At 42.2% G+C, this 22,766-nt stretch overlaps 1 protein-coding gene across 3 annotated transcripts in view; it reads right to left on the bottom strand.

Annotated features, from left to right (window-relative positions):
- Positions 1 to 33: 33 nt before the first annotated feature.
- HNRNPM (heterogeneous nuclear ribonucleoprotein M) overlaps positions 34 to 22,766 on the bottom strand; it is a 47,658-nt gene continuing 24,925 nt past the window's right edge. For 2 of the 3 annotated variants that reach the window (XM_084797041.1, XM_084797040.1), the window contains 10 exons: positions 22,274 to 22,427; positions 21,667 to 21,716; positions 20,286 to 20,346; positions 17,142 to 17,243; positions 16,237 to 16,281; positions 15,735 to 15,812; positions 6,622 to 6,675; positions 3,457 to 4,259; positions 2,596 to 2,647; positions 34 to 457 (listed from right to left, as the gene is read on the bottom strand). In XM_084797041.1, coding sequence (XP_084653167.1) covers positions 294 to 457; positions 2,596 to 2,647; positions 3,457 to 4,259; positions 6,622 to 6,675; positions 15,735 to 15,812; positions 16,237 to 16,281; positions 17,142 to 17,243; positions 20,286 to 20,346; positions 21,667 to 21,716; positions 22,274 to 22,427 — 1,563 coding nt within the window. In that variant the 3' untranslated portion in view covers positions 34 to 293. Of the gene's footprint in view, positions 544 to 2,595; positions 2,648 to 3,456; positions 4,260 to 6,621; positions 6,676 to 15,734; positions 15,813 to 16,236; positions 16,282 to 17,141; positions 17,244 to 20,285; positions 20,347 to 21,666; positions 21,717 to 22,273; positions 22,428 to 22,766 lie in introns of all 3 variants that reach the window. The other variant, XM_084797039.1, reaches the window with a different exon arrangement.

Raw genomic sequence — 22,766 nt, forward strand, 5'->3', positions numbered from 1 at the left:
ACATACAAACAAAAAAAAAAAAAAGCAAGCCACTTTCAGGAACTGGTATTTATTATCAAAGTCATATTCGATGTCAACAAGATGCCACAACTACAAAAAAAATTGCGCACATTGCAATCTCAATGCAAACAGTCATATGGAACCCCAATCATTAAAAAATTAATTGAAATTACCCCCAAAAAGCAACTGAATTTTTTAAACATCTTTATACATCCAGCCAACAAATTAAAATGGTTAACAAGAAAAAATACAAATTCAGAGGTCTGGTATTGATGTTTAAAAAAGGCAACTGCTTAAGCATTTCTATCGATTCGAACATCAATCTCTCGGCCACTCAGCTTCATGCCATTCATCATCCGGCAGGCTCTCTCAGCCACCTCTGGAGACTCAAACTTAACCACACCGCACCCCTTGGACTTTCCGTTCTCCATCTTGATGTCGGCGTACAGCACGTGGCCTGGCACAAGGAGGGAAGAAGAGACCACACGCATCAGGCAAACCCAGAGCTCAGCCTCAGTCTGGGCTCCACTCAGTCCAGATCACCTGTTGGATTTCGGTGACAGAGTCAAAAAGGAGAGAGGCCCTTGTGCATAAAGTGAATGCTCAGAACAGCACGTATGGCACCAGCAACTACAGCCCTCTCCACTACATTGCCATTGTTCTCCAAGCAGGACTAACAGCCTAACCTGCTATGAAGAACTTGCCAAGTGGCTTCAAATGTTTGCTTTTATGCTCCAACAAATTAGAGAGAAAGAGGACTATGTGGAGCCAACCTTAGATTAGAAATCTAGAGGCTTGACTGTTGAATATCACTCTCCTGTGACAAGGCCATTGCCAATACGATACTTCTATACTGCCCCAATGTGAGCTACTTAGTATCTTACACATATCCATTCATAGATGTATTAAGCACTCAGGTATGTGTCAAGCATAAAATAAATGGGCTGATAATATAGTAAGAGCCAAAAACACATTAGTGCTGTTAGGCCTGTAATTTTAGTGCTACTAATGGCTTGGGGAGAGATGACACTCCAGTGGTTTCTCATGATAAAGTTCTGAAAGATATTAAATAGAAATTCATCAGAATAAACATTCCTGCCAGAGCAGAACACAACAGGAAATTAAAGCAGAACTTTGAGTACCAGGCCAGTCTGGAGCTACATGGCAAGACCCAGGCTCAAAAAAAAAGAAAAAAAAAAAAAGAAAGAAAGAAAGAAAGAAAGAAAGGAAGGACAAGGCAGAAGAAAAGGAGGGAAGATAGAAAGGAAAATGGAAAGGTGTCTCACTTGTAATCCTAGCCCTTCGGAGATGGAGGTAGGTGAATCAAGAGTTTAAAGTCACCAAGAATGTAGCTCACTGGGTACAGTGCTTGCCTAACATGCATAAAACCCCCGGTTTGAGCCCCAATATTTGTACAAACCAGGCATGGTGGCACACCCCTGTAAGTCCAGCATTCAGGAGGTAGGAGGAGGAGGACTACAAGTTCAAGGTTATTTTGGGCTATATAAATGAGTTTAAGGGCCAGTCTGAGTTTTAAGAGACCCAACAAAGACTTTGGAGCCAAAATGGACTAGCTGGAGCCTGTCTCAAAAAGTGAAGGAGAAACAGGGGAAGAAAAAGGAAAGGGGAAGACAGAATCTCTTGGCAGGAAAACAGAGAATGTCAGCAGACAAACACATAGTTCAGGTTCAAGGGAAGGAAAGAAATGGAACCAAATTTCCAGAAGCTATTGAGTTTGCGTTTTCTCAGAAGTGGGAAGAGTGGCACATTCCCATACATTTAGGGACTATCTAGTTACAATATTGACTGATGTGAAAATTGCAATGCAATCATAGAACCAGGCAAGAAGGTTGACTTTGACTCTACAGCTTAGCCTGTAAGTATCAGGAAAGCACCAGAACATTGAAATGTGAGCCATTTGTGAATGTGGACACAAGAAACAGGGGTGTCTTGACCTAGTAGGGGAAGACTGCATCTTGGTCACCTAAGAAGCTTTCCAAAAAGCTTGCCTCAAAGTGTGCTAAGAATCTACAGCTAAAGACTTTCATCCACACTTTGTGTTCAGACCCACAATTGTTGGCCATGTGAGTGCTCTGAAGAACCAAACCAACTATGCGCTTGATTGACTGGGGAAAAGCAATTTGTCTTGGATTTCTTTTGTTTTTGACTCTTATGAGTCTGTGACCTCAGGAAGGTAGCTTTGCTGATTCTAATGTAAAAAGATGACAATACTGCCTCCTCTCAGAATCTGAGAAAACAGGAGTGGTGGCCATTTGCCTGTAGTTCCAGCAAACAGAAGGCAGAGGCAAGAGAATTCTGAACTCATTATAAAGTGAGGTATACTCTGTCTCAAAAATCTAACTAGAAAAGAACAGCAAGGATGAAATGAGCACACAGCATGACATATACCAGGACACCCAACACCTGCCTGAGTACCCACAGAGGCAGAACAATGGCAAGGCCCATTGGTGCTCTAGAGCCCATGGATAGTGAGTGATTGTTAAGACTAGGAAGGAAGCGTCACTGATTCAACTCAGCATCACCAACAAGCCACAACACAGGAAAGCACATTGAGAGCCCTTCTCAGATACTTACCACATTCGTTGAATTTGTCCTTTAGCATCTTCCATGTAAAATCAAACGGGAGCTGAGGAAAAAAAGGGGCAGACTTATATGTGATGCAACCAAGTCTTAATTTAAGTATAGACACCACAATAGAAATGAGAATTTGGCTTGAAGGTTTTCATAGGCTGGGTTTGTAACTACCTTACAGGTAGGGTGACTTGCCACTATGTGTACAGCCCTAGATTTAATCCCCAGCAATCCCCCTTAACTCAAAACAAAAACAAAAACAAAAAACCCACAAAAACAAACAAAACAAAACACACACACAAAAACCCCTACTCATCACAGAAAGGCAGGCTGATCGCTTTAAGACAACCAGCAGGGAAGAAAACAAGTCTCTCTAGAGGCTACGAAGTGGCACAACGCACAATCCCATGATGAAATGTAATTCAATCACAGCCACCTTTCTCAAAATCACCGTGCAAGACTGAATTGCTCCTCAAGCAGAGGGATCAGAAACCATAGACAGCTAGAGCTCAAGTCTATATCATCACCAGCAAATGCCTGACTACTGTATTTTTGTTTCTCTGTATTTTGGAGACAGTGTCTCACTTGGTAGCTCTTGTTAGCTTGGATCTTACAGAAAGCCATCTAACCTCTGCCTCCAGAGTGTTGGGATTTTAAAGGAGTGGGCCATCACACCTGGCCCTCGGACTACTATTTCTCAAGGAAGCCCTCAACCTCCAGCCCACCTCTGGAGATGGGCGAGTTGTACTCCCCACCTGTCCCTTCAGTGGACTTCCCTCTGGTCTACAACACTCACACTCAGTCCACTGACCTCCACACCACCTCATTCACAACCCTGAGGAGTTCCACTGAAGAACCACTTACATTTCTCACAAATATCTGGCAGGCCTTCCTGGCTACTCCAGGTGCATGGCCTCCAGCTCCACCAAAGGAACCCGCGAAGCTTCCTCCAAAGTTGCCCCGCTCCATCTCAATGGCTCGGTCAAAGCTAGCACCGCCGGCACCACCCATGGCCAGGCCCATTCGCTCAATGCCAGCGCCCAATGCCGGGCCCATGGCAGGGCCCATTCGCTCCAGGCTGTTGGCGCCCATGCGCTCCAGGCCCATGCGCTCCAGACTGTTGGCTCCCATGCGCTCCAGGCCCATGCGCTCCAGGTTGTTGGCGCCCATGCGCTCCAGGCCGGTGGCCATACGATCCATCACAGGGCCCATGCGCTCCAGGCCGGCCCCCATGCCTGTGGGCACCATGCGATCCATGCTCAGGCCCATGCGCTCGATGGCAGGGCCCATGCGCTCTACACCAGAGCCCATGCGCTCAATGGTTTGGCCCACACGGTCAATGGGTGCGGCCATACGCTCCAGGCCGAAGCCCATGCCGGCACCCATGCGCTCCACACCAGAGCCAATGCGCTCCATGGTCTGGCCCATGCGCTCAATACTGGAGGCCATGTGATCAAGGCCTAGGGGGCCCATGCGCTCGATGCCAGAGCCCATGCGCTCAACTGAGCCCATGCGGTCCATGACCAGGCCCATCCGCTCAATCTCAGAGCCCACTCGATCCATGCCATGGCCTAGGCCTGCGCCCATGCGCTCCATGCCAGCACCGCCAATGCGGTCAATGCCAGGGCCCATCCTCTCGATCCCAGGGACACTGCCTCCAGCTCCACCTGAAACAGGAATAAAAAATACAAGTGTAAATCAGGGGCTTGTGTAGGTGTTCATATAACAAGGTACCCTGACTGGGCACTTCAGATGCTAAGTTCAAACACAAGTCAGGAAGCCATGCTCAAAGTAGTTTACTATTAAGAAAACTCTCAGCTGTTAGCACTGAGACCCCCACACCATTCTTTCCATTCCATGACACAGGTAAAAATTATAGTACAGCTTAGAAGGGATAAAACTTCACCTTCACGCTGGTGCCTGTGACAAACTGTGCTCACACTTCAAGTCCTAAAAACTTTGTAGTTTCACCATCAGCAGTAATTAAGAAATGCTCTCAAAGAACCACGGAAAACTTCATACCCAGTCACTCAGGATAACCGATACGGAATTACATGGAGAGAATTCAAAGTCACTTACAACCTCTCTCCTCTCTCAACTTGTCCCTCTTAAAATGCCCTGCTGATGGCCAGTCTGGGTGCAATTCCTTAGCACTTCCGGGGCACAAGGCCACATAAGCAGAAGATAAAATGGTACACATGTACACAAACAGACCATTTCCTGAAACGTTTCCTTCCATAAGGGAAATTGGCAGCTCTTTCATTGGTTTTGAAAGAAAGATGCTGAGAGCACAGCAGTTGATTCTCGAAAACGCCAAGGTCAGTGACTAGTGCACAATAACCCTCATCCATGCAACCCTGGACAGGGAAGGTCTGACTTCATCACCAAGGCCAGAACCCACCACCTTATGTAGATGTCCAAACTGTCGTTTCATAGTGCCTCCCTGTCAACACAGTTTAGTCCACAGCTAGTCTACTACTGACACAAGTACAAAGAGAAAACTCAGCAGTTTTTATGGACAGTAGGAATCTTGCCAAAGCTGTATAACCTGACACACATCAACTCATCTGTCTATGCCCACTTCTGTGGCTCAACAGCAGCACACTGGTTTTGGAGGTTGGTCTGAAGTATTTTGATGCTGATTACTGCTTACTGTCTCTGTGCCCCAAATTGTACCTTGCCTAGGAGCCCAACCTGTTTGACAAATAAAAGGCCATTACATGTGCAAGTGGGCAGGGCAAACAGGATAGACGTGGCTAAGGTTCTGGGCCTTGCGAGACAGGAAGACAGAATAGCAGGAAGGAGAAGGCCCACCATGGGCTAGAGAAAGGAGAAGCACATGGGCGGCGAGTTTGGCTCAGATGAAGTATTTGGAATTATGGATGGAAGGTAGCTAGAAAGAAACTGTTAGAAGCAAATGGCATGAGATTGGGGCAGGGCATGGGATACCTGCCCAAATATAGAATGTAGTTAAAGGATTAATATCTGCCCTGCCCCAAGTTAACTAAGGCTATCTTAAAATATAACAGGTATCTGTGTTTCATTGATTGCTAGCTGGTTAGAAAATACCACCATAATAATAATTATACACTTGATAATAAACATTATTAGGCCCTACTGCTAAAATAACCATCAACACACTGGTTGGCAAAAATCAAGCACAACTTCAAAAATGTTATTGTTTCAGAACAGAAACAGCTCAAAAAGTAACTTCTCCACATTTTCAAGAGGGGAAAAAAAGGGAGTTGGCTCAACCATGTACTGTAACAATGATGCTGGCGGCCCCATGCCAACAGCAGCAGAAACAGAAAAGAACTTAGCAAAGCTCCCACAGAAATGCCTAACAAGTGGTGTGCAGAGGGAAGGCCAAACTCAAAGGCTGAAGTAATAACAGAAGGGGGGGGGGGTGCGGTTTGCTTAAAAGGTACAATTAGAACTAGAGAGCTGGCTCAGAAGGTAAGAGCACTTACTACTCTTACAAAGAAACAACCTATGCAGTTCCCAGCATCCACATCACACAACTCAAGACAACCCATGGCTCCGGCTCTTAGAGGATCTGCACCTAAACACATGCACACACACGCTCACTCTTACATCCTAACAGCACATTTAATTCTAAGTGCACATCATGGAAGAACATATACCAACACCTTCGCAGCACTCATCAATAAACACTACACCCACAAATGTTTATTCCTTGAGTTTTTCTAGAGAATTCATACGCATGTTTCATCACATATTTGTCACATATTAGGTGACACATTTTTTAGTTTTAAGAGTTTTTACATGCACTGGCTCTTTTATATCCCTCTGAGGTCATATCTATCAGTTTCCATTTCATAGGCAAGTATTGCCAACAGGTGTAGTTACTTGCCACAAGCCACACAGCCAGGAAAAGGCAGTGATTACTCCCACCCTGGGTAGCCTGTGTTAGATAGAGCCCATGTTTGTCACACTATTGTTGAGTCCCCATTACGTGCTTGTTCTAACAACAACAAAGCAAAGAACATCAAGCTCAGTGATTCATACCTCCTCCCTGCTTTGCAATGATCTCCCCTCTCTTCAGTGCATTACTTAGGATTTCTAGGAAAATCAAGAAAATAAATAATTAGACAAATTTTTCTGTAATAGAAAACCTGTTCATTATGTTCTAGGTGTAAATATATATATACACATATATATACATACATACATATATGTAATGTATGGACACACATATAAAAGAGGGAAGGTGTTTAAGAAACATACATTTAAACAAGATCATTTTATAGAAAACAGGAAAGGCACAATGTTAGGACACCTTGCAATTTTATAGTCAGGCCCAGTTTGGGGGCAGCTGCAAATTCAGCCAACGAAGAGGAATGGTGTGTATGCATATTATAAACTCAAGGCAGGAGAGCCCTCAACTCTTGTTCAATAGCAATTTTCTTTCTTTCTTTTCTTCCCCCCAACCCCCCAACAGGGTCTTTCTGTGTAGCCTAGGTTGTGCTAGACACGCTTTGTAGACCAGGCTGTCCTTGAACTGACAGCAATCCACCTGCCTCTGCCTCCAGGGTGCTGAGATAAAAGGCGTGTGCCCAACTTCACATGGGAAATCTTTAATGGAATGACAAGCAGATGTGCTTTTTGTGGCCAGCTTTCATGACCACATTCTTGTGCCAGGGCACTGTGGGCATGTAGCCATAGCAGTATTAGGGAATACTTGCCAATATCAGGCATCTGATGATCTAGAAAAAAACCCACCCATGTAACCTCTGCCACTCCTGAAAACCACAGAACTGTTCCTACAGACTCTGCCATCTCCTTTTAGTTGGGGAACATGAACGACTGTGTAGTATGTATAAGAGAGCAGAGCAAATCACCCTGATCATCATCTTTGCAGGAATGCATGACATTATGGTCAGTATTTGCAAGGCACTTGGTGAAGATATGTGAATGTACCCTGACCGCTAATGGAAAAGTGGAATAATTATCATCCTGGACATGTGGGAAAGGGGAGACTGAACGGTTCCAAAATTACTGCTTGCAGGCGGGAAATGCCTACTTAATGACCTACTTCAGTACAGACCCAGCAACCTTTGAGAAGGTGTCTGAGTGGCACACAGAAGCTATTTCAGTTACTGCTTCTGGTGACAAAAAGTGAACTTATTAGCGTGGTCCTTGAAGTGTCTGTATCAGTTGAATGGAAAGCATATGCTGCTGCTGTGTGGCTCAAGAGCACTGTGCACAGGTCCACGCATGTTGGAATACAAGAATGAAGCAGAGGCTTGCCTACAAGAAAGGCAGGAGAGTATCCTCAAGTAACCTAAGTACTTTTGTGTCAACATCAGGAACAAAGATCAGGAACATGGCCTTCAAAAATTAAGTAGAGATCCTGCTTTGGCCTCTGTGTGCTCTAGGCATACTGTGTCTCCCAGATGGAGACTGTTGCAAGCCTTTGTGATCAATAATTTGTATTACACTGGATATTTAAGTATCGTTATTAGACATGGTTTCCTACGATGCAGCTAGAAACCAACACTGCTTCAAAGGCAACAAAATGTACAGGAAATGGAAAATCTTTATCGCGTCAATACTCATCTGGAAATGCTCAACCTTGCTGCATGGACACCTGAGACTCATCTCAGGATTTGTCTGGGCTTCACAGAAGAACACTGAAGCTTACTAAGAATGCCTACAACAGGAGTGTCTCTCATCACTGACATTTTATTCACTGTCCTTTTAATGGTCACCAAGTCATAAATCTAGGAAAAGTCAGATTTAATTAGAAGGAAAAATGCTTTTCTCCTTTCCATGAAACTACTGGTATAGAACTGGCCACCATCATAATCATAAGTATTATTGTTCCACCAAAGTGTAAAAAGAAATCAAACTTGCTAGAAACTTATTTAAGAGCAGAGATCTGTAGACTTAGAAACTGAGTTGGGCAGTAGTGGAGGCAGAGGCTGGCACATCTTTGTATTTCAAGACCAGCCTAGTCTACACAGCAAGTTCCAGTACAGCCAGGGCTACACAGAGAAATCCTGTCTTAGAAAAAATTTTTAAAGAAAAAAATTTTAATTAAAACATAACTAAAAGGATATATATTTATAAAGCAAAAGGGCTCCCGGTTTTTTGGGGTTGCTCTTCCATGCCACATAATATTTCTTATTATTTGGCAAAAATAACTTTTTTTGTTTGTTTTTTCGAGACAGGGTTTCTCTGTGTAGCCCTAGCTGTCCTGGACACACTCTGTAGACCAGGCTGGCCTGGAACTCATAGTGATCCACCTGCTTCTGCCTCCGGAGTGCTGGGATTAAAGGGATGCCACCACGACCGGCTGAAAATAGCCATTTTTATTTTTATTAAAGATTTTTATTTATTATGTATACAGTACTCTGTCTACATGCCAAAAGAGGGCAGCAGATCACATTATAGATGGTTGTGAGCCACCATGTGGTTGCTGGGAATTGAACTCAGGACCTCTGGGAGAGCAGACAGTGCTCTTAACTACTGAGCCATCTCTCCAGCCCCGAAAATAACCATTTTTCATATTTGATGAGGCATATAAATGAAACCATTAAGGAAAAAAATACTCATTTTATTACCTTTTCTGTATTTTCAAGATAGGCAAGTTCTACCTGTATGTCCTATGACAAGAGGAAATCTTTAAAAAGGAAAAAACCCTCCAAAAAAACAAAACAAACAAAACCCCCAAACCCTTAGATTTCTCCCAAGTCTTTTGTTTTGTTTTCCAAGACAGGGTTTCTCAAGAGATTCACCTACCTCTGGAGAGTGCTGGGATTAAAGGCATGTACTCTCCTCAGTCTTTTGCTGTGTGAGAAAATATACTCAAATTTTCTGGTCCTCAAGTATACTAGCCTCAAAGCACATCTTGTACTATCTTAACTACAAATGAAAGGATAACCCACAGCTGTTTCTTGTACTCCAAACACCTTCGAGAAAGGCTGAGAAGTACAGGCAGAGAAAACTCTGTTCCTGTCTTCTGGCAAGTACCGAGCTCACTGATCCATGACACCCGAGATCCTAATATTTCAACCTACTTCCTATGAGAGCTTTTGATCTCTAAACCACATATTTAAAAAGTTGAAACATCCAAATTCTCTCTATAGACCCCTATGCAGATGTCCCACTTGGCTCTCTTCCCTACGCCTTCTCTCCTCCAAATCACTGTACCTAACTGCTGGCATACCTGTGCCAACTCTCTTAGCCTCCAGACATCAGCTTCAATAGTTCCTTTGCTGTCTCCCTACGTTGTTGCTTTGACCATGGCTTATGTACTTACTGGCTGTCCAGAACAATCCTTTCTTAGGTATCAGCATACTTTATATGTGCTGCTGATATAGCTGCCAAGGACCTGGAAACAAATGCTCTCACACACCTCCTCCTTAGACTACTCTCTCCTGGACATTTATAGCTATCATCTCTTCAACTGCATCCAAGATCATGGACCACAAACCTTTGTTTGTTTGTTTGTTTGTTTTGTTTTTTGGAGACAAGAGTTTCTCTGTGTAGCCTTAGCTGACTGTCCTGGACTCACTTTATAGACCAGGCTGGCCTCGAACTCACAGTGATCCGCCTGCCTCCGCCTCCGAGTGCTGGGATTAAAGGCGTGTGCCACCACCACCCAGCCACAAACCCACTTTTAAAGCACCAAGTACAGCTGCTTGCACAAAGATCTACTGCCATGATAGGGGATTAAAAAAAAAAAAAAAAACCAACAACAACAAAAAAAAACTGAATGAAGAAGCCCAAACCAATCCAAGCCATTACTCTGAAAATTCCACTTCACCATTTCACTTGGTACAGACTGTTCTACTCCCTTCTCTTTGATCACAAGTAGTAGCAGGGAACTCAGATGACTAAATAATATTTATCAGAAAGAAAGTGCCATGGTAGCAAGGGACAGCAAGGCCTAGAGATAATATTTCCATCTAGGTCAAGCCAGGAAAGGTGGATGCCCTTGTCACCACACAGCTGAGAAGGATCACAGAATGGCAATGATGGAAGGTTCAGAGCATAACACCACATCATTTTCTTTTTGCCACAGACATGACACCAAGACAGTGTTTCAAAATACACATTTTACACCCCCTTTAAAAAGCTGGGCATGGTGGCTACTACTGTAATCTCAGCACTTGGCAGGCAGAGACAGGTAGATCATTTTGAGTTCGAAGCCACCCTGGTCTACAAAGCAAGTACAAGACAGTCAAGGCTACACACACAGAAACTCTAGCTCCAAACAAAACAAAACAGAAAGTAGTACTATTCTAGACACACACACACACACACACACACATCAAGTTGTGGCAACAGGAAATTCAATCATCCTTGTTAGATACAAATATAAATTCACTCTTACACATTTTAAAGCTGAAAGAATCTGAAATAAAGTCAGAGGAACTAAGTCCAGGAAAAAGTAACTTAGATATCTTTATTATTATTGGTCCAAATCTATTCTTTATTAGCAAATCAAACAGATTTCTTCGTGCCATTTTTGTACCTACTACGTTTTTCTTGACCTCTCCATCAACTTTCTGTCCCAAGGATGCTAGAACTCTTTCACTTTCATGTGTGTCACATGTACTATTACTCTTTCTACTACTCTCCCTTAAAGCTTTTTTCTTCTAATTTCTACATTCCCTCATGCCCAGATAGACTCTTACATAGGCAAAGCTAATATGTTCATCTTCACTAGCAATCAAGTTAAATTTAAGGAAACCATTTAGGGGATTAAGAGATGGCTCAATGGTTAAAATGACTGGCTGTTTTCCCATAAGACCATGGGTTCAATTCCCAGCACCCATATGGCAGCTCAGTCTGTAAGTCCAGTTCCAGCAGATCTGACACCCTCTTCTGGCTTCCTCAGGCACCAAGAATGAAAGTGGTACACAGACCATACGTGCAGGCAAACACCTTCACATATAAAACTACAATAAAGGAGTTGGGATGCTTAGCTGAATGATGTATTTGAAGACAATCTTTCTAGAGCCTTTAAACATTTAAACAACACAGCTATTATCATGCTGAAGTTGGGATGGAGAGACGGCTCAGTGGTCAATAGCACTCACTGCTCTTCCTAAGGTCCTAAGTTCAATTCCCAGCACCCACACGGCAGCTCACAACTGTCTGATACTGATACCCAAATACAACAACAAACCATGCTAAAGTCCTATGAAAGGCCAAACACAGTGGATATCTGCCTAAATCAGTCTTTCATGGGGCTGGAGTAATGGTCCAGTGGTTAGGACCAGAGGAGCTGGGTTTGGCTCCTAGTACTCATATAGGCTCACAACTGTCTGCTCCAGTTCCGGGGGATCTAGTACCCTCTTCTGACCTCAATGGCAACAGACATGCATATGATGCACATGCACATACGGGCACTAACCTATACTCACAAAATAAACTTTAATATATACATGCCTTGCATGACTCCTGCCACTGTCTATTTTATTCCTGTACATATACCCATCTCTCTCTCTCATACAAGATTCCAATGTGTATCACTTTGCTTTCCTCCTTTACTGAGAAGTGCCTAGGTATCTAGTAGTACTGGACAAAGGAGTATGAATCCATAGTATGTCTGTCTCATGTGTATGAGACACTGGGTTCTAAGCCCAGCCTGATGGGTAATAAAAGCTGTATTATTTCACTCCTTGGGAATATCAGACAAATTGGTGCTGTGTCGTAGATACTTCTCTCTTAGTGTATAACTATAAAAAAGTTTGCTTGCATGCAGTTCACAGTCTTGTCCTTTCAAGGAAGAAAACAAAGATGTGGACGCAGGCTTGGATCAGCATTTCTACATTTATTTACTGATTTATTTATACTGTCTATATTTGAGTGCATGTGCCAAGTCATCATAGGACAACTTGCAGAAGTCAATTTTCTTCTTCATCCACGTGAACTCACTCTGAATGGAACTCAGTTCATTTGCCTTTACCTGTTGAGCCACCTTGCCAACTCGTTAGCATTTAGCAGGGACTCTGAGCAAAGATGGAACCACAGTTTGAATTAACCCAAATTAAGCTCACAGGTTAGTCTTCATTTTTCAAATGTGTCCAATTTGAGTCTGAAAGTGGAAGGCAGGAGTCAAGTCTAATGCAGGCCTTAACACATTGCTAAAGGCCTTATAATTCATCATCTCATGTTAAAACAGGGTCTTAGAGTCCCAATTTTACTAGATAGATAGATAGACAGACAGACAGACAGCAGATAGACAGACAATTCATTATGAAATGTTGCACTGTTGTTTCACCAACATTATCAAGACTTTACCTATACTGATTGATTTACTGACCTGAAAATCTGTTGTGTCAACTATTAGCACATGGGACCACAAGGGCTGAAGAATTATGATTATCAATTAAACAAAAATGCTCACATCCTTTTAAGTTTTTCTTCTCTTTTTCAATTTTTTAGGAAAGATTTATTATTTATACAGAATTCTGCCGGCCATGTGTTGCCTGCACACCAGAAGAGGGCACCAGATCTTATTATATAGATGGTTGTAAGCCATCATGTGGTTGTTGGGAATTGAACGCAAGACCTTTGGAAGGACAGTGTTCTTAACCTCTGAGCCATCTCTCCAGCTCCTCTTTTTCAATTTTTAAAATTTAAATTCAAGGGCCCCAGAGCTGGGTTTCTCTAAATCTCAGAACCTAGATGCACAGTCTGTAGAAGCCTCTGTTCTCTGTTGAATGGACAAAGAGGGCAATACACTAAGTTATACCAAGGAATACTCCAAAGGTATTCCAAGAAAATTTTATGAGTATAAGTAGCAGTTCTCCAGCAAGTAGAAGTCAAACTTCTACTGGCATACGTAGAGGATTTTTCAAAAGCAAAGACATCCAGTTTCTCAGCACAGGGCTGCCACCATGCTGGAGGGAACACTAAAAGGCAGAATTGAGGCATGATGAATGAACAGGCAAGTTCTAGAAGCAGGCTTAATTCACTATGTACTAGCCACATGACCTTAAGCAAGTTACTCTCTGTGCCTCAGTTTCTAACAAAATAAGGATAACAGTACCTACTCATGTGATTCTTAGAAGGAGTGAATGTAGTGACATTGGTTGTTCTTTGTTTTTAAAATGTATGTGTTGGTTAACACGTAAGTGTGGGGAGGATATTGTTTCATTTTTTTGGACCATCACATTGGCACCAAAGCCTTTTGATATCTCGTATCTTAGTTTATGTGCTGAAGCCACCTGAATCCGGCATGTTACGGTTGCCTCAGCAGTCAAGTCAGGTGCTTTAACTCTTTCTGAGTATCTAAGAATGAATCTCAGGCGGCACAGTAGTAGATGCCTTTAATCTCAGCATCCAGCAGGCAGAAGCTGGCAGGTTATTTGTGAATTCAATGTCAGCCTGGTCTACAAAGAGTGTTTCAGGCTAGCCAGGGCTGTTACACAAAGAAACCTTGCCCCTCCAAAAAACAAAACAAAACTCTTTACTCAATATAAGCAGCTGTTCTAAGATATGGAGACACATGTGGTGAGATTTTTATTATCAGATGCCTGCTGGCCTGATGCATTCAGGATAAACTTTGTCTTCTCAAATAACGGGACCTCATTAAGTAATGCAAGTAGAGCCAAGGATCAATTCATCTCTACACTGTTCTCAGCCAAGCCAAATTATATACTAGATAGTTACCTAAAGTCTTGTTGCAACTAATCTGACTTCATCAAGTAACTCTTGGGGTGGCTCAAAATCCCACAGATTAGAAAGAGCACCGATGATTTCTACCAAAGATGGCCAGTCCTGCATTAAGATTCAGCAAAAGGTCAACACTATCTACATAAGGCCAAATAGTCATGTCTATTTAAGGTCAACTAAACCAAAACAAGGTTAACAAGTTGATGTAGTCAGCTTAACGGTCTTGATGCTCTGAAGTTACTTTGGTTTCTGAACCGTTTCTGTACTTGGAAACAGTTTGCCTCATCTACTGAGCAAACAATAACCCCCAACAATAGGTCAAAGCTCTGTCTCAGAATGGATGGTATCTCCAATGAGGTGAAGTTAGGTGCTTTGTAATTAGTGTCATCATGGACTCAGTTCTTCCCAGCAACAGAACAATCAAGTGTGATTCCTTGGGTACACCAACTAAGAGTTTTGTCATGTCTAGAAAAATTGTAAGACTTCATTAGCAGCTACAGGGTAGAAGAGTTATCCGCAGGACAAGTCAAGTATGTGTTTAGCCATTCCTGCTCTGTCTTCTGGTTTGCTGATCTCAGGCCCATTTGGGTCTAGGAGATACTATAACCCTCGAATAAAATTAACTTGGGGAGAGGTCCATGGTTGAATTCATGTCTACATAAAGCCAAGTAAACAAAACAAGGCTAGCAAGTTGATATCAACACATTGTTAATATTGTAATAATAGCATCATCTTCATTACAAGGTTGAAAGGGATGTTAAGACTTCTCACATTAACTGGATTTTATAAATGTTTTTGTCCACAACTTGGGAGTCATGTGGGAGGTAAAAAAAGAAACAGCCCAGCAATCCGTACCAGGGGCATTTTAGAAAGCATTCTTTTAAAAAAAAATATTACCATTATTTGTGTGTATGTGCACTCACACACCTGCAGAAATCAACAGAGTGTGTCAGATTCCCTGGAACTGGAATAACAGCTGTGACTCATTGTGTGGGTGCTAGTAACTGAACCTGGGTCCGCTGCATGAGCTATGTGTACTCTTAAAGGCTGAACTACCCTGGGAAACATTTTTGAGTGTGGGAAGCATTAAGTATTTAATGTAAGGCACATGCGGTTGCACAGGCCACCCAGCACTTGGGAGGCAGAGGCAGGTGGATCGCTGTGAGTTCGAGGCCAGCCTGGTCTACAAAGTGAGTCCAGGATAGCCAAGGCTACACAGAGAAACCCTGTCTCGAACCCCGTCCCTCCCCAAGTATTTAGTGTAGTGAGGAAATTTTACTGTTCATGTACTGAGGGGATCTGATACATTGGCTACCATCAAAGTCTAAGTAAATGAGGTCTAGCAAAGTCTACTGTTTTTAGCAGTTTCAAAGGTATGTGATTAAGTTTAAACACAGAAGTAGAACATACACAGCCTGTTTATAGTCTTTAAGAACAGAAAGAGCTCTCAGCTATCAAGTGGTAGATAAAACACAAGCTATTCTTACCATTTATTCGGCCCATGTTCATCCCAGATCCAAATCGCCCCATATTTTCCATACCACCACCAAAGGGTCCTTCCATGCCTGTAAGAGAAGGATTTGTCATCTCAACAAGCCTGCTCACACTCATCAGGAAAGGAAAACTGTTTTTATATGCTTCATTTTTGACAGTTATTTCAAGAACTTAAAAAGATTTAGAGCTTTTGGGTGAGGAAAAAAAAAGCTGGCTCCCTTTTTTAAAAAGCTGACTTGATTCAACCCCCAGCAAGGAATACACAAGCAAGAGTCCAGAGGGTTGAAAAAATTGCCCAAGATCACAAAGCTAGTTAGTGAGAAACTCAGAACCAAGCCAACAAACACTCACTGGAATTATGAATAAGTAAAACAAGTAATTTCTAGACTCAAACTTCTAGAAACCAAAAAAAAGAATGCCATGCAGAGCTTTAAAGACAAGGAAAACACTTTAAAATGATTGATTACATGTGTACTTCCATTTTAAACTTCTTACCTCCAATTTTATTTATTCCAAATCCTATGCCTTCCATTCCCATTCCTTTAAAAGAAAAAGTCAATGCAAACAAAATTTATGTCAAAACAGTAATGTTTAAACTTTAAAAGTCCAAAATTCCAAACCAATGAAAGAATACAAAAATCTTTGATGTTACTGTAAATCACTTGGTATTTAGCAAGTAAGGTCAAACCCATGTTCTAAATAAATGTTAGGGTGATTAAGTGTTCTCTTGGTCAGCTAGAAGAATCCTGGCCATAATTTAGTCTGGACTCCCTCCTTGGGTCAATAGTTCAACCTTTGACTGAGGCTTTGGAGATAGACTCTGTGATCAGTGGTGGATGGACCCCGATTCACAAGTGAAGATGCCTCCACTACTATGTCTGAAAGTTCAATCTCTTTCCTCTTAAGTAGGATATTTACATCAGGACCTCTGGAATAGCAATCAGTGCTCTTAACCTCTGTGCAAAACAGTCCCAGCTGTCCTGGACTCACTCTGTAGACCAGGCTGGCCTCGAACTCACAGCGATCCGCCTACCTCTGCCTCCCGAGTGCTGGGATTAAAGGTGCAAAATGGTCCTGCAGTCAGTGGCCTACATTGTTGCTCAGTGTAACCTTGGGCAAGATCAACTAACTCTCTACCTTGCCTCCTTTTATTGGATGGCCTGTGTCTGTTCAAAAGTTATTAGGAGGCTAAGATGAAGAGGCACAGTCGCTTAAAAAAATTTCCTAACTCAATAAAAAACACTGCCTTTGTGAACATGAGGCTGAGATGAAAAGGAGATTTAATCCAAACTGCATTTTTTTTCTATTTGAAAAGCTCCAGATTAAAATGCCCTAATAGTGGCTTTTAATAAATTCAATTTCCTGAGTTATCTCCAGTCTAGGCACACTACAATTCTCACCTGCAGGCCCTAGGTTTCCCATTCCAATGCCTTTGTTCAGGTGGTTGGCATCAATTGGCTGCCCTCCAGGTCCTAACCCCATGCCAATACCACCAAGTCCATCTGAAAGAAGCAGAGAAAGTCAGGAGTGTGGCTTCCCTTTCTCAAAACATGGTCACCTTCAGAGACAAGACAACTGGTGTGTTCTAACTGTCACACACCTATACATCTATATATCTGTGAGTGTTCCTCTTTACAAAGGTACATCATTTTACATGAAGTCAGACTAGAGTATATAATATGTATTTATACAACAAGGGCAGCTAAAAAGTCAGTTGACAGGCTGACAATATGACTCAAGGGTAAAGGCACTTTCTCCCAAGCCTAACAACTTGAGTTCAATCTCCAGAACCTATGTAGTGGAGAAAGCTGGTACCTATATGTTTCCCTCTGTCCTGTAAGCATGCACACATACATATATACACACAATAAATGAACTAAACAAACAAACAAATAAAATAATATAGCCCCAGTATATAGCCCTGTCTGGCCTCAAACTCAGAAAGATCTCTGCCTTCTGAGTATTGAGATTAAAGCTATGCACAATGCCTGAAAGTCTAGCCTTTTTTTTTTTTTTTAAAAGAAATCTATCCTTGGCAGGTTGTGGTGACACATGCCTTTAATCTTGGAATTTGGAAGGCAGAGAAGGGTAGATCTCTGTGAGCTCGAGGCCAGTCTAGTCTTCGAAGGGAGATTCAGGACCTCGAAAGCTACACCTACACCTACACACACACACACACACACACACACACACACACCGTCTCAAAAAAACCAAATAAAAAATGAACAAGGAGGAGGAAGAGGAATAATTATCTAACCTTTTTTTCTCACCTTCCCACTTCTTTTAGAAACAGGGTCTTACTATGCAGCCCAAGGCTAGCCTCCAGCTTGAGATCACCCTGCCTATACCCTCTGGGTGGTGTTATCACAGATGTGTGCCACCACTTCAGGATTTACTAAATTGATACTCACCGTTGTGCTCCACAAACACAAATAAACAAGAATATAAGAATACAGACTGGTACCTGGAAACAGCCATTGAGGCCTGACACTTAAAGATACAAACAGCAAAAAACCACAATAGGCTCTGGGTATTTAATTTAACAACTAGGTTTTTAATTGCATGGCAACGGCTTCAAGAAGTCACCAAGGGTTACTACTCCAAAGCTAAGAGCTCTGAGGTCAAACTTTTGAACCCTGCCAAGAGACCAAGAACCAAGGCTAATGGGCTCCCTAGGGCACAGTGCTCCTTTACTTTTAGCACAGAGTAAACAAGAACCACAGCAAGCATCGTAAATGATCACCTGCTTCCAAGACGGTTGGTAAGGAAATACGGTTCTTTTAACAGAGAAGCCATCTCCTATCTCCTTGATTGCTTTTTGGGTAGCCCCCAACCACAAAGCATCTGCAGTTCTGATCTACTCTTAAAGTCATCAAGCCAGCAATCATCACAATTTCACTCACTTTTTTCCATCACTCCAAAACTTCATCCCCAGTAGCAGTCACTCTTCAGCAACCACTAAACTCCTTGCTGCCTTTTAAAGGCACCTGTTCTGGGCACTGCCTACAGTTGGAATCATGGTTTACCGGTACTGCATTGTCTGCATTTCCTTCTTCCTTCCTCCCCCTGCCCCCCCACCCCCCGACAAAGAAACACCATATCAAGTGAATTTGCCAGATTTTTAAAATAAACCTATAAGCTAATGGATCACTTCTAACCCCCTCCTTCCCCCTTTTCAACATCTACCTGACTTTCAACTCACTACTCTGCTTCACACTTTTTTGAGTTCTGTGGTAACCGGTGTATACCACCAAGTCTGGCTTGACTTTTTACCTAGTGAGCATTTAACTATGCTCTAAGCGTTTAGATCCTTTTTTCATGTGGACATACATTTTAACCCTTAGAACATACCTGAAAGGGGGACTGCTAGACTATACAGCAAAATCCAGTACAACGTGACATTTACGCCCTTTGCAATTTGCTTACCCACCCACCCACTCATTCTAAGACACTTTCTAAGTGCCTAATTTGCCCTCTACATCTGGGTAGCCTGCCTGGCCATAGTATAATCCAAGAGTCCTTCCTAAGAAAGAAAAAAAAGTATTTATTACAGAGAAAGACAGTGTGTCAGTTACTTTCCTATTGCTGTGATAAGACAAGATACCAGGACCAAGGCAACTTAATTAAAACAAACAAAACTGAGGCTTATGGTTCCAAAGGTTAGATTCCATGACCACCTTGTAAGGAATATGGCAGCAGGAAAGCAAACACAGTGCTAGAGAAGTAGTTAAGAGCTCACATCTCATAGCTGGGTGTGGTAGTGAACACTTGTAATCCCAGCACTCTGAAAGACAAAGGTGGGCAGAGCCCTGTGAGTTCAAGGCCAGCCTGGTCTACAAAGTCCAGGACAGCCAAAGCTACACAGAGAAAATCTGCCTCGAAAAAACAAAAACAAAACAAGATCTCATATCTCTACAAGGACAAGAGAGAGAGCACACGTGCACTGGAAATATTACTGACCTTTGAAACCGTAAAGCCTGCCCCAGTGACATAACATTTCCAACAAGATCATCCCTCCTAATCCTTACAAACAGTCCCATTAACTGGGAAACACACATTCAAATATATGAACCCATTAGGGCCATTCTCATTTAGACCACCACAGACAGAGAGCATGCACGGTTTGGTGCACAAGCGGAAGTCAGAGGACAGCTTGTAGAATCAGTTCTCTTCTTCCATCATGTGAGTCCCAGGGATTAAACTCAGGTTACGAGGCCTTTGCATCAGATGGTTATCCTCTGAGGCAGTGCCAGTATCAAACCTCTTAAGTTATGAATTTCTCTACTCATTTCCTACCCTGAAAAATCTATTTTAAAAAGGAACTAGTCAAGACATGCACAGCACAGCACACACCACAATCTCAGCAGTTGGGAAGCAGATCCAAGTAGACCTCTGTGAGTTCCAGGTTAGCCAGGGCTACATAGTACAAGCCTGTGTAGGGTAGGGTGGGTGCAATCAGAGCAAAAGAGAACTCCCAGGCTAACCGTCCACAAGTGTAAATATAACTGCAAAACTTTCCCATTCAATATCATTCAAATACTTACGGGGGAGTTGCTGTGGGCGTTCAGGAGGGAAAAAATCTCCCTTTGGTAAGGCCCTCTCATCCTGGGGGGGGAAAAAAGATCTCAATATCCACTGTAGAACCAGCAACAGAAAATGATGGTAAACCATTTCCACAAGCAAAGAAGCAGTCAGAAGCCATGTGCTGTGTTCCACACCTCTAATCCTAGCATTTGAGAGATTTAAGCAGATATACCAGGAATTCAAGGCTATCTTTAAATATACAGCCCGTTCCAGAACAACTTGAGTTCCAGGAAATTGTTGCAAAAACAATACAAAAGACAATCAATAACAACAGAGAATCAGGTTTGGAGATATAACTCAAGAGGTAAAGTACCTGCCTCCCATGTGCAAAGAAGGCCCTGTGTTCAATTCCTAGCACAAAGGAAAATTTAAACTAAACAGACAACTAGTTAAATATAAATAAACTATGACACAGCCATGACAGAGTAAGTAGATTAAACATAGAGAGATACATGGAAACCTATTTTTATCTTCTGTGCAGGAAGGATAAAAATACATTTGTATTATTGGATTAGGGGGGGGCGGGCAGAACCTGAGAAAGTAGTTACCAGTGAGACTCGCACTATCATGTCACTTAAAAATTTTTTTTTTAAATTTCATATGCATTGGTGTTGACCTGCATGTGTATCTGTGTGAAGGTGTCAGAACTCTTGGAGCTGGAATTACAGACAGTGGTGAGCTGCTATGTGAGTGCTTGGGAACTGAATAGGGGTCCACTGGAAGAACAGCTAGTGCTCTTAACTGCTGAGCCATCTCTCCAGTCCCTCTTTTCATGACTGCCTTCAACATCTTCCAGTACCGTTTCTTTAAATTATCTTTAGTGAGGCAGTGGCGGCACTCGGATCTCTGTGTGTTCAAGGCCAGCCTGGTCTACAAAGTAAGTTCCAGGACAGCTGGGACTGTTATACAGAAAAACCCTCTCTTGAAAAAACAAAAATAAATTATCATCTTTGGCAACACTATAGCAGGGTTATTGTTTATTAAGGTTGAATACCAATAGACCTTTAAAAGCTGTCTGAGTCAAATATTTGTTCACTACAGACGTAATGCTAACCAAACATTGTGTGTAATACCTTGAAAGTTCTACGCAAAGGATTCTTTCTAACTGAGCACTTGCTCAAACAGGATACTCAACAGACTTCCTGGACATAGGCGTTAATAAGTCAACCAGAGAGAAATCTATAGAAAAGACCTGCATGAGGAAAGGTATTGATCATTCTGTAGCCTATTAACCAATGACATATAGGTTTAGTTTAAGGGCTGGATATGTAGTTTCAGTAATTCTACATTTTTGCTTACTTATTTGAACATATTACCAAAAAAGTGATCCTATTCACTTACCATTTTGACATGCATTGGTCTATCAAACAGCAGCTGGCCATTAAACATAGCTGGTATTACAATTAAGGCAATTTCTAAACAACTGTGAAAGCATGCAAGATAAAATGATAAAAACGTAACAACTCTGTCTCTTCAGTCTCTGTGAATTCATGAGCAATTTCAACTCTTTAGGTGTGAAGCTTGATTCATGACCTTATACTATTAAAATTTTTTTCTGGTATTCTGTGTGTTCAACAGGCCTACCATTTCTGAAACATGTTTTCTGGGTGAAACACCTCGTAACAGTCTCACATGAGACAAAGGGCCCAGTCCATAAGGGCATTATAAACAAATAAAGGCCCTCGTTCTCATAAATGATTCATTTCTTAAACTCTTTTTAAAAACACCAGAAAACCAATATTCATAGCATGTGCCTATAATGCAATCATACCTTCTATCCATCTGTGTGCCACTCCAGAAAAATTTCAGATTCCATAGTAACTTATTGACTGTATTCACTGAGAAAACTGTTATTTCTACCGTATTATTATAATATGCTTAGGTATACTAATGCCTAACAGTGCTATGACCATCGTCTGCCATCAGCTAAACTCCCACAGAAGGATACATATAGCTTGCACGGCTTCAATGGACTGCTCAAAAGTCACAGTGCCTATTCCACGACTTTTCCCATCTTTATCTTCTAGAATGTCTGCTCGGACCACCACACCAGCCATACTAAATACTTCCTTCAGTTTCTTCCAGCCAACTTTATAATCCAGCTAGGTGAAAGAAGAGGGTAAAAAAATCTCAGGATAAACCTCTTGGGAAAAGAAGACACATTTTTACTATAATAACAAAACTTGCTCTGGCTGACTTCATTAAGAAAATAGACTTCAGTGAAATTTTAAAAATACGATTGTAGAACCTGGCCTTAGCTCTGCTACTTACCATATCTCAAATGAAACAGCTTAAATCTCCTCACATTACCAAACTAATTTCTTGCCCCCGCACTTAAAAAAAAAAAAAAGTCAGCTGGGTGGTAGTGGAACACCTTTAATCCCAGCACCCAGGAGGTAGAAACAGGTAGATCTGAGTTCAAGGCCAGCCAACACTACACA

The sequence above is a fragment of the Acomys minous genome (assembly GCF_964271855.1).
Source record: "Acomys minous genome assembly, chromosome: 9".
Classification (NCBI taxonomy): Eukaryota; Metazoa; Chordata; class Mammalia; order Rodentia; family Muridae; genus Acomys; species Acomys minous.